Source organism: Drosophila mojavensis, unplaced genomic scaffold (genome assembly GCF_018153725.1).
Source record: "Drosophila mojavensis isolate 15081-1352.22 unplaced genomic scaffold, ASM1815372v1 contig_74, whole genome shotgun sequence".
Lineage (NCBI taxonomy): Eukaryota > Metazoa > Arthropoda > Insecta > Diptera > Drosophilidae > Drosophila > Drosophila mojavensis.
Genome location: NW_025318899.1, coordinates 21,687,813 through 21,703,655, shown reverse-complemented (window position 1 = coordinate 21,703,655; position 15,843 = coordinate 21,687,813). Strand labels below are relative to the sequence as shown.

The following is a 15,843-nucleotide window of genomic DNA, read 5'->3' as shown; positions in this document are numbered from 1 at the left end:
TTATTACTATGAAGTAGTATATTTATATTTATTTTTTGCCGCTTGTTATTATTTTGCTGAAGTTGGCGCTTTAAGGTAGCCTCGGCCGTTGCCCATTGCCCATTGCCCATTACGCAGAGGATATTGTGGGGTCATGAATCAATTGGGCAATGTCCACTGGCCGGAAATATGGCGAACCGAAAAAGATGGCACTCCATTTGCATCTCTTGTATTTGCGACTGGGGGAGGGGGAGTGGATACTTGTAGGGTCTTGACTTCTAAGCTTTTTCCTTTTCTACTGGCAGCTGCTGCCAGTGTGGCACATAATCGCGTGTAATAAATTTTAATTTTTTAAGCATTTGTAAGCAGTTTTATCGGCCCAACAAAGGACTAAATTTTTTAAGTGCCAAGCCAGCCAAAAAAAGGATATAAGATTAAGACGCCAAGGCGAAGATGAGACATAAAAAATGCCAAGCAAATTAGCGACCCAGTCGCGGCACGCACCACGGCATGGGGACGAGAGAATGAAGCCGTCAGACAAGGCTGCTCCGGCTCCTGCTTCGCCTTCCTCGCCTTCTTCTACTCTGCTCTGCTACTCTCCCTGTGGTTTATCACGCCCACTGCGTCAACGGATATCCGACGCATGGAAGACAAACAAAAAAGGCATTAAATCGCATTTAAGTCAAGGCGAGACGCAGAAGCGAAACGAAGCGAAAGCAACCACCGCAGCCCCGCTCCAGCCGGCTTATACCTCATTTGCTTGGCAGCAGGCTGGATGGCAAGGATGACGACAGCCAGAGATACTGATGCCTTGACATTCCCACATCAGTGCGAAGGATATGCACAGCTTATCGCATGGCAATGGGGCTGCCTCCGAGTGCGTTAAGTGGAATCATAGATGACAATGTCTTACGCATACTGATATTCACACTGGAATATGGTATAGTCTTAGTCTTAAAATTCGAAATTCACGCACAAATAGAGTGAAAACAATAACAATACGAAATTACCCTGCAGAATAAATGACATTTTGTTTCACAAATTATTTTCTCAACAACAAAAGGCGCGATAAAGAGCTGGCGTACTGCATTAATGAAATGGGCCATGGACAGGACAGGACAGGGCTGCATATAAAAGTTATGCCCGGACCCTGTGCTCCGGCAAATGAGCCTGTCAGCAATTAAACCGAGCACTGAGCAGCGGCATTCAGAGCGCGAGAGCTGGAGCTGCAAATGCATTCGCCAACAATGCCAGGCTCCTTTTTTAGTTGGTTTTTTTACTGTAGGCACGCTGTCCACACAGTCGGCCAGTCGGCACGCAGGGCTGGGCTGCTGGCCAGCAGCACAAAGGAGCAATTAATGCAAAATTGTCGCTGCATAATTGCTGAACATGCAGCTGAAGCAGCAGCAGCAGCGGCAGCAACACCAGCAATAGCAGCAGCAGCAGCTGAGCATAAAGAAGCAATTAATGGCGCACAAATGCGCCTGGCATGCATAAAAATGCTGAGCCTTCAGCTTCGTGCAGCAAAAAGTTGAAAAAGTGCAGCAGCAAAGGCCAAATCAAAGTTGCTGACCATTTGGCAGCCCGGCAAACAATTGCAATTACATTAGAAAAGGCAGCAACAGCAACGGCAACAATGCCCACAGTTTAGTCCCAGCAATGTGGCACCCACGTAGCGCGCTCACTTCCGTTGCATGCCAGGCACGTTGCAAATTGTCGCAACGCAGCGCATCCAAAAAGAAGGAAAGCTCAACAAAAAGAAAAAAAAACTAAAAAGTGACTGTCAACACACAAAAGCCACGGCCAAACGAATTGCCAATTTAAATGTGAATAGAAAAATTGCAATCGCCCCTTCAGAGCTGACAGAATCCTTTCACAATCGCCAATCACTCGGTTGTCCCAATCACAACAATGGGCCCGACCCCACAGTGCAGCCCGCGTTACAGCTGCTCGGATGCTGCGAGCTGCACTATTACGTATTGTATGTACGTAACGTAATGAAATATGCGAGCGCACACACGCACACGCACACTCTCTTAGAGACTTGGCTGCTTTAGGTGTTTGTTATTCAGATGATGCTAAAAGTATATGCAGAGAGGGAGTTGCACTCACCTTAACTGTATATTTTGTATTCCAAGGAAATTATTAAGAACACATTTCTCTATGTACTTTAAACTTTTAAATAAAGATTTTAAATTTACAATTGCGAGCACTTCAAGTAATCAAAAGCTGGCCGGATATAAACTAATATCGTTAAATTTCACATATCGATATCTTGATGACTAATCAAATCATCGCACATCCCTATTAGAATCAAAAAAGATCGTGCAATTGAAAAAGCTACAACTGCAAATGCAATATCTGCGTATTTAAGTTACTTAACTTAGCTAATATGCTATTGTTAGTGAATATTCTTGCTTAATACACGCTTGCGAAGTGAAAAGAGTATATAGATTTTGAACAAAGCGTATCTTGCTATGTATGTACACTCGTAGTGGTATGTACATATGTATGTATTTGTCTGTCTGTACGCATGAACGCAAACCAATTGGCCATTCAAAACTGCAAATAGTGCAACAACAAATGTTCGAGGTGCTAGAATTTGGAAATATATACATTTATACTCGCATAGATAACCAAAATCTTCAAATAAAATCATGGAGGAGTGACAAATAAAATAATCTGTTTAAAAGTTGCAAATAAAAGTCCACAATTGTCGGAAAAGATAATATCTTATATAATATTATTATGTTTTATACCATTAATGTACAATTTTAAGCACTATTGTTGCGATAGGCTTAAAATTTAAAATAGTCTTCATAGAAATATATAATTTCTACATATACATGTACATATGTATACATATGTATCTACGTTCAGAGGGCCTGCCAATATGTTATCGCTGAGTGAATTACTATTAAACCTCCTTTTCGGATTCTCAGCCCTAAATTTGCATAGCTACACTTTTATTTTAGAGGCGTGGCCGGGTAGAAATTTATCAGTTTAATATCTATAAACGATTATGCATTGAAATATCAAAAACTATACACATATGTACAAATATGCATGTCTCAGAGGGCATGGAACTAGAGCAATCAAATTAGAAAGTGAATTATGCAGTTGGCCCAATTTCATAATTGTTTGAATTAAAATGTTGCATATGCAATATTATGTGAAGATAACACACCTGAATTATCACACCTGATTAAGCAACACAATAGGTATGCATACATATCATGTGTTTTGTTTGTGTAAATAATGCTGCCAAGTCCGGTAATTGAAAACATGTGCAGATAACTCGCATGGTAGCGAAATTCTAGCTGTTGACGAAACAAAGGCAGCAAACAATGGGGCAATGGACTAATTAAGCAGCGTCTTCAGCTGACCCGTTATCTGCATCGGCAGCCAATCAACCCGCAGAATGCAGCGTCAGTGCAGTCAATGTGCAATCTGGCGACCTTTGACTTCGACTTCGAACTAGCTGGAAGACCCGTCTATAAGTAATTGCATAATGTATGCCCTGGAACTGAACTGATAACGATTTCGTTGCCAGTTCAGATCGAATGCTCAAAATATTCAATTAGGCCTAGACTGGGCGATAAGAATGGGTATAAATTCGCCGTGGAGATCAGCTGAAAATGCAGTCATCTTCTGGTTTGCAAGGAAGTTGCTACTTACAAGATGAATAAGTTTCTTCTGCTAGTAGTCTGTGTGCTTGGCACCGTGTCCGCTGGTCGCATTGTCCAGCGTGACTATCAGAGGGACATTGGCAGTGGTAAGTCGCCCAGCAGGAGTAAAGCGGTGACTGCAAATGATCTCAATTACTCCGCAGTTGATCAGCGCGTCGTGCGCATGTCCAGGGAGGACTTGCTGCGCCAGAAGTTTATTCTAGACATTGTGCAACAAGTTCAACAGCCCTTGGAGCAGGATGATCTTATTGAGCTGGACCAGGGCCTTATTATCAACCCAGAGCGCTATCGCGGTGGCATCGATAAGGAAATGCAGCGCGTTATCGACTTGGACCGCCAGCGTCGTCTCCTGGATGAGCGCGAGGTCTATAGCATTCGCAATGTGGAGCATGTTCAGCAGCTGCGTGGCATCTACCGCCTGCTGGTGCGCGCCATCGACTTTGAGACCCTGGAGCGCAATGTCGTCTATCTGCGACGCAACGTTAATCCCGTCCTGCTCATCAACGCCTTGACACTAGCTATCCGCGATCGCGAGGACACCCAATCGCTAATCGTTCCTGCCGTGCAGGAGATTTTGCCCGAATTGTATCTTGACCAGCAGACATTGGAGCGCGTCCAGCGTGTACAGGCACAGATTGAGAACAGCCCTCGACCCTCTTTCGTGGATGTGATCGGTCTAGGCCAGCGCATCCGTCAGATGAATCCTGTGATGCGCATGGTTATGCCATGGCGTGATCTGCACTTGCAACTGGCACTGCGTAAGCAACAGACGTGGCAGCAGAACCAGAACCGTGTGGTGTTGCCTGTTCAGAATATTCAGGACGATCAGGACATTTCGCTGCTCACTGAGGACATCGGCCTGCGCAACTTTATTCAGAGTCTAATCCAAGAACTGGCTTTGCTCGAGAACAACTCGAACGTCCGCCCACTGACCAACAACGTTTTGGATAGGGACATCGAAGTGGAAGATGAGGATCGCATGCTGGGAATTAACCGCCGCCGCATGGTCCAGCAGCTGAACGATGATGAAGACATCTATGGCAACCAGCGCGACAATGATGACGACGAAGAGACACCTTTCAGAAATCAACTGGTCGGCAATCGAGTTCCTCTGCTGCGTAACATAGGACAGGGCCTCAGACGTATGCTGGGTGGTAACTGGGAAGAGCGCACCTCGACCAATGACATCAACGACTTGCCCACCGTGGACGCTCGCAGCGATCGCTTGGTGCATGTCGGTCGTCGTCGCCAGAACTTGAACCGCATCGAGCCTGAGGATGAGCAGCTGCAGTCGCGACGTTGGGGCTTTGTTCGTGGCGAGCGATTGAGTGAGGGCCGCCGTGTGGACCAGGAGCTGACTGGCAAGCGCAGAAACTTGATTGAGGATAACCTGCAAGACCTTACCGATAACTTGGAATCCGTCCCTCGTAATGATGATCGTCTGGTGTACATCAATAAACGTCGCCTGGGTCAAACGAACGATAACTTGATTGGAGAAGGCCGTCGTGTGGGCGCCATACAGGATGAGGACATTCTGCAGCTGATTCGCCGCGATAACCGCCTGAAGAAATTGAGCGATGAGGAGATCCTTAACTTACTGTACCGCAACCGTCAGCTTAAGGACCAAACTGAACAGGAACGCTTCATGGGCATCGTACGTGGCGACCGCGTGAGCGAGGGCCGTCGTGTTGGCGACATTGACACCTGGAAGAACGATGAAATTATGCAGTCGATACGCGGGGACAACCGTCTGGGCCAGGTCAACATTGACGACATCAGTGAGATGGTGCGTCGCAACCGCGACCGCGAGGAGCAGAAGCAGCAGGAACGCTTTCTGCGTGTTAACCGCCAGGACGAAAACATCCGCTCTGGAGCTGACAACCTCCAAGCTGTGCGTCGTGATGACGAGCGATTGGTGCACATCAACAGACGTCGCGTTAACCAACAAACGGAAAATCTGACTCCGCGTCGTGTGAACACAATTGCAGAGGGTCGTCGCGTTGATGGCGAGGATACAATGAAAGTTGAGGACATTATGCGTCTGATCCGCAGCGACAATCGTCTAAGCGCGCTCAGCGATGACGAGATCATCGAGATGCTGCGTCGCAATCGCCAGCAAAAAGAGCTGGGACAGAAACTGAACGTGGAACAGGGACACCGCTACCGACGCAGCTTGGTCAACACTCTGGACATCTCCGCGACTCGACGCAGCGAGGTTCTACTGCAAACTCTGCGTCAGTTGCTGGCACGCCTGAACCAAGAACGCATTGCTCTGCGCGTCAATGATGAGTTGCAGATGACCGGCAGCTCCCGCCTGAACATAGCTGATCAAGCTCAACGCTATGCCATCCGCTTGAACGACATGCGCCTGGACTCCCGTCGCAATCGAGTTCTGCTTGAGCAGATCAATGCCATTGAGGGTCGCCTGCAGCAGGTGGTGGAACTCGTGATCCGTGAGATTAGCAATGGCAACATCCGTAGATCTGGCGTGCAGCAAATCGACGAGCAGCTCCGCTTGGAGCGTGTGATCGGCGATGTTCTCATCGGCCGCATTGGTGACATTGGAATCCTGCGCATATTGCGTGAACTGCTCCAGGACACCACTGTGCGCATGGACCGCTCTGGCCTGGGCATGGGCGACCGCGTGCTGCTGCACACCCTACGCAGAATCATCGGCATTGTGGATGAAATACGCGAGCAACAGTTGGGCGTCTATAACCGTGAGAGCCTGAACTTGCAGGATGTCGTCATCAACGGTCTGCGCGTGGACAAACTGCGCACTCGCATCGAGGACAGCGACATTGATGTCACCAACCTGGTCGGTCAGCCTCTGCAGTCGCAAATGATGGTGCGCCAACGTCGTCTGAACAACAAGCCCTTCACCATTGACATGGACATAAGCGCGAACGGCCCACAGGATGTAATCATTCGCCTGTTTTTGGGACCTCGCCAGGATGTGAATGGCCGTGAGCTGCCCCTGGAGCAGCGCCGCTCGGACTTTGTGCTTCTGGATGCCATCAATACCCAACTGCAGAGTGGCCGCAACCGCATTCAGTACCGCTCGACGAACATTGCCTGGACAACCCGCGATGCCACGCCCTACAGCGAGATCTACCGTCGTGTGATGACTGCTCTGCGCGATCAGAAGGATCAGCTGATTGTCAGCGATCTGGTTGGCGAGAACGGCAGCTTCCCTCAGCGCTTGCTGCTGCCTCGTGGCCGCCCCGAGGGTCTGCCCATGCAGTTGCTAGCGATCGTCTCACCCGTCGAGCGCCTGGAACGCGATCTGCCGATTCGCATGAAGCGCCTGGATGGCGTTATGGGCGTGAGCGTAGCCTCCATAATGGACAACCGTCCTCTCGGCTTCCCCCTGGATCGCCGCATCGAGAACGAGCAGCTGCTGTTGGAGCTGCCCAACGTACAGCTGGAGGATGTTCTGATTGTTAGCGATAACTAAGCAGAGGAAACCATGTGCCAAACCTTCCCCGACCGACTGACCGATGTAGCGACCCCAATCAACTCGTTCTCCGATGTCTCCGAAATGTAATAGTTATATGTAGTAATTTCTTTCTTGTGTAATCCCTAAATAAAGCTATGCAACTGATGCATAAGTGCATTAAGAATAAGTTTTTCGCTTTTACCAAGGTAAATTCCATTTGCCATTTTCCATTTTCCATTTGCCATTAGCAATAACACTTGCAGCCGAGTGAATTTTCTAATTTTCAATGGCAGATCTTAATGCAAATTGCATGACATTGCTGGCAGTGGGGAAGAGGGATTAGGTAGGGCGCCCCCAACAAAAGCCGCCCACAAAAGCACTTTCATATTCTGTTCGGGGCAGACAATGCTGCGTCCAAATAGCTGGCAGGCAGCTTTTTGCAGCCACTATAATAGACTTTTCTTATTCTTGCCACACAACTCAATTTGCAACAACGAGCGGCGAGACCCTCTCCACACTTATATATGCTCTGTGTATATACGTATATCTGGGCGGTCGCAGACGCCCAGCGAAGCGTCAATTGCCAAATTAATTGGCCGTAAAAAATTGAAAATGAAAATATAATCACACTTTCCGTTGTCAAGCTATCGGGCTGTGGCTCTGGCTCTGGCTCTGGCTATGGCTGTCGCTGTCACTGGCTGAGCTGGCTCGAAACGATTTCAGCTTTTAACCCTCCGCTTCGGAACAGTTTTCTCATCAAGGCAGACACTGGCTGCGTTGGCCAACCATAGAACAGCAGACATTTCGCTGCAGGCACTCAAATGTTGCATTTTTCCAGGCTGCCTCCTGCCACGGCCCAGCCATATTGATACCCTTCAAGAGAGCATGTGGCGAATAGAGGCTCATATACTGTACGTAACATATAATATAGTAAATTATAATACATTAAAAGTCTAGAGCTAGTTTCCCAGACAAGCGAGCATAGAGTATTGCATATTCGTATTCTTTTTAATTGGTTGTATTTCAATTCACATACAACATCATAAAATTTCATACATTTTCTGCCTACGCCCCTAGAGGTCAGCTCTATGAATACTTTGTAGAGCATCGAATTTTCGTATTGTTTAGATTTAAATTGGTTTTTATGCTGGCAAAGAATGTGGCACATCGGATAATGGAAAAATGTTAGCACTCGACCTGTCTCCGACTTTTGCCACCTGAATGCACTTTCATTATCTTCGAGTGTCTCTACATTTTTTCCCCCGCTTTTTCGATGGTCTGATGAGCTGATCTGAGGGCAAAAACAAACTTTGGTATTACACGGCCTATTAGCCGCCGCTTAATGCAAAAATAATTATGTCTCGTTAATCAGTGCTGCAGAAAGTTTGGAATCCGAGACTTTCGCCAACTCTGCTTAACCCTTTTGCCTCCCGCTATCTCTCTCTCTCTCTCTTTCACTCGCTCTGCCGTTGGCAGCGCCAAAGTTTCCTCGAGTGGCAATTGAAGGTAGCAGAAACGCATTGGCGAAAACTTTTGTGATTAGCGGCCACGGCGCAGATAGCGTGGAGCAGCTGATGCGGAAGATGCTCGCATAATTTATGTTGTGCGCCTTGCACTCAGCCAGCTAACTCAGCCAGCGGAAATGCCGTCGCGCTCTGCTCGTGGCGCCTCCGCAGTGCACTGCATGCCACAGCCACGCAAATTCCATAGCATACATTCGAGGGCGCCGCACGAAAACTTTATGCCACGCAAATTAGCGGCCACATTTGTTTCGCTGCGCTGCTGCCTGCCGCATGCCACATGCCGCATGCCGCATTCCGCTTAAGCGTCCGACACCGCAAAACTTTTTCAGTTATGAATATAAAGTTTATTTATTAAGCAAACAAGTTGGCGTTCTTATCTGTGTCGAGTGTCTCTATTTTTACATTTAGTTGGCAAACAATTTCACAGTTCAGTTCAGTTCAGCTTAGTTAGTTGCACAGTTTCGGGAGAAGTCGCCACAAGATGTTGCCATGAATGGCTCTGGAAATTAATTGGCCAAAGGCGCTGATTCCATTTGATAGAAAACAATATGCATTCATTCTGCACAGAAAAAATAAACTTTGAAGGTCAGCAATAAATAGGCTCTTTTTAAGAGTTTTTTCTTGAAATGCCTGTTTCATATAAATACGGAATAGTTCTTGATTTTTAGAAACAAACGAGATCTGAACGAGTAATAAACCAACCTAGCTCTTATAGCCACTGAGATTGTTAATACTTAAACTAAGCATATTTGTTTGCATATGTATGTATATGATCGTTTGTCTGTCTGTATATCTGCCTCTCTGTTTCATGGTCTGTTTCTCCGTATGTCTCTCTGTTCGCCTGCTTCACAACAACACGAGATGAAGAACAACTACAGAAGATCATTTGAGTTGTCTATATGTGTGCAGCAGTACTCATTTGGTGTTTATAGTTGAGTGAGACAAAGTTAGAATACTTGAAGCATCAGAGAGTGCTCCCATTGGTTATTTTATGCTCAACTGCAACGATCTCTGCCTGTCGCCTGAGTGCGTCTTGTGCTTTGAGTGGTAGGCGTCCTATATAAAGGGCAGCAGCTACAGCAGTTCTTCAGTCGTCCAGATCTGCTAGAGGTCAGTAGTTCAGTACAGTAAAGAGAAGTGAATTGAAGTGTGTGATCGTTCAGCTAAGCATTGAGGACTTAGAGGAAATACTTGGTGGAAATACTTGAAGGAAATATGTACTTGGAGAAAATACTTAGAACAAATACATGGTGGAAAGAAGAAATAGAAGAAATACTTGGATAAAATACTGAGACCAAATACTCACAAGAAATTCATTTCGAAGAGTACTTACTTTTTTTTTGCTTACACAGAAAGTATCACATGCACATGCACATAGGCACACACAGACTCGTATTCACGCATGCAACGCTGCTGTATTTGCTTTCTATGGGAATAATAGGAGGACAGTCTTTATAACATAACATTAAAATGCGTGCACTTGCCTAAGCACAAGTTATTGATAGGCTCTCAAATGAAGACCTAGGAAATTAGGCAGACCAAATTGGCATACCGTTATAAATCATCGTACAACTAGCGCTAATGCATTGCCTGAAGAAAGAAATCAATGAGCATAGTTTAGTTCTACCTTTTGTGTAGACGTGTGGAAAATATTTACAAACGCAGGCAGCTGAGGAGGGCGTGAGCTGCCTTCAAATCAACACAACAGCATCCAGTGGAGAGTGGGAGTGGGAGAGAGAGAGAGGGAAACCCCTTGTCGCTCGCATAACCCCAGTCAAAATTTACAATGGCAATTTTTTTGCATGCAAGTTGAATTGGGTTGGAAAGGGCTTCAGTTGCGTGGCTGGGGCTGGAGCTCGGGCTGGGTTTGTGTTTGGGGCTATCAAGTTGAGCAGAAAACTTCTTGCTATTCATATTCGTACATGAATACACTCGTGCGAGTCAGTATGCGAATATACAATGCGGAAAAATGCTAACAAACGGAAATGTGATATACGCGACGCAGCCGAAATACAAAAGCTAATGGTATAGATGGGGCAGGGGGAGCACGAGCTGGGGGAGACGGAAAGGCTCTCTGGTATGAGGGACTGACTAGGAATCGAACCAATTGCTTACAAGCTATTCAAAACTTTGGGTGTGTAGGTGATAATGCTATATGGCAATCGTCACTGTCGTCTATTCAATTTGCAACGAATTAAAAAAAAAAATAAATAAATGTTTCAGAAAACATGGGAGCGAACGAAATGGCATGGCTGGACTACAAAATACCCTGCAGCGTAGCATAGCTAAGACTTATGAAGTTGTTGCTACTTGAAACACATATTTAGTATACCCACCCTCTATTATATTCGTTTTCGGGGTATTTAGAATTGGAGTTGTTGAAAATACATTGAAATCTGTGGAGCGCATTGTAAAAAGGCTTTTCTGTTATTGTAGCGATGGAACCACAAACAGCCCTTGCCCAGCCCACTTCCCTGCTCCGTGCCTCATCCTCCCGCCTGCTTCCCACAGCCAAGCAGCTGACACGCTTTGGCGCATCAATAGATAAGAAAGAATGAGGAGCCTCTTGAGGCTTCGCTTGAAGTGGGATTAAACGCGAGGCGGCCCACTGTAAGAAGCTGAAGGGAATTACGGAAGTGTGCCCAGGAAGGGATGCCTGACGCAGGTAACCAGGTGGCATCGCTATGGGTGTGGATATGGGAATGGATATATCTGTAAACTAATAGTTAACAAATATTTTCAATTACTGTTGCTGTCACAGCAAAATCAATCAATTCTGCAACCACAGACACGAGACACGAGAAACGAGAGCCAAAGCCAGAGCCAAAGCCAAAGCAATTGCATTTAATTTTCCAATATGCTGGGTGGATGAGGCAGCTTTGGCTGATATAAATTTGTAACGCAAATTGGTTTTGTGGCCACAGAGTATTACGGCAAATGCATTTTGCCATTTAACGAGTATTTTGCTGCAATTTTATTTTCGATATCACAGCCAACTAATGAGGCGGCAAATGTTTAAATTATTTTGCAGCGTTTGCTGAATGCGCTGTAATTAGAATAAATGTATTTACAGCTGCGGTTCGCGCCACATTTCGGTCCATCAAATCGCAGAGGAAAATCCAGGCCGCACAATGCCACAGAGAACTATGGGATCGAATCGCATTTGTCGCGGCTTATTTGCTATTCACGCCACAAACAAAGTAAACAAAGCGCCCAGTTCCAGGCGCTAAAGACAACCCTCCCGGCGGGCCCTCAACTGCCTGGAGTGGCGAGTGGCAAGTGGCAAGTGGCAACTGGCGAGTGACGAGTGTGAAAAGCAATAAAACGTTAAGCATACACCAACGCACGCACACACATACACACACACAAAATACACAATGCCGCAGCAAATTTGTTGCAAATCAAAATAAATTCCTACCAGAGCTTGGAAAAAAGAACCATATCAAGAAAATGTCAAAAAGTACGGCAAGTCGTACTCTGTATACACTGTAAATAAAAGGGAATATAATAGAATATGTCACTCTCTCAAAAAGCAGCTGCATCTCTTTGAAAATATGCTACATACATATTAATCGATTTTCCATTTTTGATAGTCAACATGGAACTTATAAAAATTCGCCAATTCAAAGCGATCGAGAAGGAAATTAAACCCTTTATTATAATTACCAAAGCAATAGACAATAATAATTAAAAAGTTAACAATTTTTAGGATATTTGTATGAAGAATGTTCATATTAAATCAGATCAACTCATCAAGCTCATATAAAATAATTACATTTATTAATATATAATATATATAGTATCAAGTATTACAAAAATAAAATATAAGCTTGTGAAGTAGAGCATGATCTGAACAAAATATTTAATATATAACTAAGTTTAGACTTCTATTAATATACAAATAATGGCTGAGAGGGATTTTTTCATAACACTTTCACGCTACATACAGTAGATCGGTATTCTATCAATGTTTGTTTATCCTGATTAAAAGTGATTAAAAATACTATATTTAATATTTAACAACCAATCATTATTTGTAATATATTTATATTGATCAAATATTTAAAGATTAATGTCCTGCTGCTTTTTAAGCTTATCAATGCAAACACACTTTAATTTCTTTTTTAATATAATATTGTATAATATTGGGTTCATTTCAACAAACAAATTGATTGCGTGTATATTTTTAATGCCATGGAAGACTAACACTGGATTCTTAGGTCACGCGAAAAAGCTAAGAATATTATTTTAATATTATTATTATTATTATTTTTGTTTTTTTTTTTATTCTAATCAGTATATAATTATATAAATATGAATATCATTTTTGCTCTTAAAAACAGCTACTTCTGACCTTAAAAATATATACTTATCTGTTTTTAAACAAGTGGAACTTAATTTATGACTATATTCCAGCTCCTTGTTAAGCAAATTGCTTCGCATATTCATCATACCCTAAACAATTTACCAGCCCATAATAGATGCATAAAAAGTGAAGGCGTTCTTGTTCGCAGGCATCAATCCCTCCTCAACCCGCAACAGCTGCCCCCACGCCTCTTGCCCAGAGTAAACACGGAGAAAAAACCATGTGAATGCTGGCCGAGTTGTTCATCGTCACATTCAGAGCCTTCTATGGGCACTCGTCCATGGCATTCCATAACAATTTATGCAATCAGTTGGACAATGCGTACGGCGAAGGAAACTGTTGGATTTACAGCCACCCCGAGTGCTGCCAAGTACCCCGCGTGCCCCGATAGACCCATTCGCCTTTCGTCACTCTCCTCTGACTTTGGCCGCTACTTAATCCTTTTGAATATTTTTGACACGTGCGCTGCAATTATTTTATTACCCCCGCGAGTGCAGTCCACAGAGCGAGCGAGAGACAGAGAGAGGGAGAGGGAGAGAGAGATAGGACACGCACACACGCAACCATAATGCAGCAAGGCAACGTGCAACCGGACACGCCCACTCAATAGACGAGCACAAGGGCGGGCACTTCTTTCATTCCGATTTTTTTTACGGGCAGCACAATGGGCCGGCAATTGATGCAATTCATTCAAATTGTTGGCGACTGTTTAGACTAAAATTGCATTAGTCTCTAAAGCTTTTGTTGTAGCTGCTATTGCTGCTCCTGTTGTTGTTGTTGCTCTTGTTGCTGTTGCTGTTGCTGCTGTTGTTATTGCAGATGCCGAGTGGACCAGCGCACAAACAATTGGCAATAATTTTTCGCGGTTGCATTGAAATTCAAACGGCACAAATTGTAAGCACAATTTTTAAATATATGAACAGCTCCCACTTTGAGCTCATGCCCGCCCCAATTATGGTCGCTTTGCATTATCAAACTCACACACACACACACACACATAGAGACACACGCACACCCACTCAATAGAGGTACATATATTTTAATAATGATGCCATTTGTTTGGCCATAGAATTGTGTTGGCAATAAAATTTGGCTTTGCCACATAATTCAAATGGTTAATCGCGTTTAATGGCGGCATTTATCAATATTTTGTGAGGAGAAAAACCGCATGCAAATGCGACCAGCGGCGACGGATGATAACGCGATGGAGCGAGTGCGCCGCACACCCCTCTCGCTCACTCTGCCCGGCTGTCTTGGCGCCCAATGACAATGTGTTGACAATGCGAAAACAAAAATGGCGTCTAATATGGCGACAAAATGTGGGGCGGAAATAAAAGCGCAGCGGTCAGCGCTGCAGTGGAGCCCAATGCCACCACCACCAACCCTCTGCGGCACCGCCCTTAGTTATGAAGTTTGCCAGCGGTTCCCCATCACGCTTTTAATGCGCACCATTGTGTCAAGATAAAGCAACGGAAATTAGCACGATAGCAGGAAGTTGGCAGCGTCGTTGGCGTTGTTCTTGACGACAACGGCGAAGACGAAGGCGATAAAAAATGAAGCGAATGCCAGCAGCAGAGACAACAGACCAAATAGACCGCACAGCAAGCGGGTAAGCGGGCGAGCGAGCGAGCGAGTTGAGCGACAGCCAAGGACCAAACGACCAAAGGACCAAAAGGACATCCACAGTTGGCCAAAACGGGGCGACCGGGGCTGCCCACAAATAATAATGAAAACGGAAATGAAATACAATACCCAGGAATGCCACAAGAGATGCTGAATAGCAATGAAGATGATAATGATGACGATGACAATGATGATGATGATGATGGTGTTGGTGTTAGTGTTGGTGTTGCCATTGCTGTTAGTCTTGGGTCCAATGCCAATGGCCACTTTAGATCTTTGCTTTCCCTTATTGCCCACTCGAAGGAGCCACGGAGGTGCCCGTTTAACATTTCTGCTTCTTTATATTGCCAGCAACACAATGGAGTAATTAGTATCACAGACATATCTTCAGAGACTATCATATTTCTAAGATTCTTATTTGAGTTCAAAATATTCCTTTAGATTAGTTAGACTTAGCTATGTGCTTACATTATACATATAATTATTTTTAGAAATATGAATTTGTATATCCATATATATTCATATAAATAAACATATCAAACATACCGCCACAAAAAATAAATCATCAAATATATGTAACTTGCGAATAAGTAAAAAGTCAAGAAATGTCCTGAAGAAGACCTCATATATGTACATATATATTTATATATCTGTATACTACATCCTTTGACATCAGATATCATATTATATTTTACCAAAAGTTTTTCTTGAAACCGAATCTTGAGTATTATCCAAATTATAAGAATTGCTAGCGAACAATTAATATAATTAATGTCCATTTTTTAAAGCAAATCTCATTGTACACAAAGTCAGTAAATTTTTAGCCAATTCTGCTTTAGTTACAATGAGGTTTTAAAATTGAAACACTCTTATAACAGTTTAAATATAGCAAATATAATTTGATTTTTAAACTACTATCCTGAAATATTTCATAAAGATTAAAATACAAAAAAAAAAAAAAAATAAATAAATAAATAAAAAAAATAAAAGTAAAAATAATAATAATAATAATAATAATATCCAAGTTTAAAATATAAAAAAAAAATTAATAATAATAATATTCAATTGTTGGCAAGGTATAAAAGTCTCCGCCTTAGTTTACGATCTATAACCAAGTTGCTATACATAAACCTAGAAAAACTCTTTTTAAATACTCTTTTTAAAATGTCTTCATATACTTGCATGTTATGGGCTCACGGAGCTTGGCTGTTTATTACCTTGACT

At 43.9% G+C, this 15,843-nt stretch overlaps 1 protein-coding gene across 1 annotated transcript; it reads left to right on the top strand.

Moving 5' to 3' along the window:
- Window positions 1–3,614: 3,614 nt before the first annotated feature.
- On the top strand, window positions 3,615–7,294 carry LOC6583257 (fat-body protein 1). Its single transcript, XM_002008894.4, has 2 exons — window positions 3,615–3,754; window positions 3,812–7,294. Exons 1-2 carry the CDS (start codon window positions 3,661–3,663, stop codon window positions 7,123–7,125), a joined length of 3,408 nt encoding a protein of 1,135 aa, XP_002008930.1. The 5' UTR covers window positions 3,615–3,660; the 3' UTR covers window positions 7,126–7,294.
- Window positions 7,295–15,843: the final 8,549 nt, after the last annotated feature.

Coding starts and splice junctions, on each gene's coding strand:
- LOC6583257 (XM_002008894.4), top strand. CDS start 3,661: ATGAATAAGTTTCTTCTGCTAGTAGTCTGTGTGCTTGGCACCGTGTCC. Junction 3,755..3,811: donor TCAGAGGGACATTGGCAGTG/GTAAGTCGCCCA, acceptor ATTACTCCGCAG/TTGATCAGCGCGTCGTGCGC.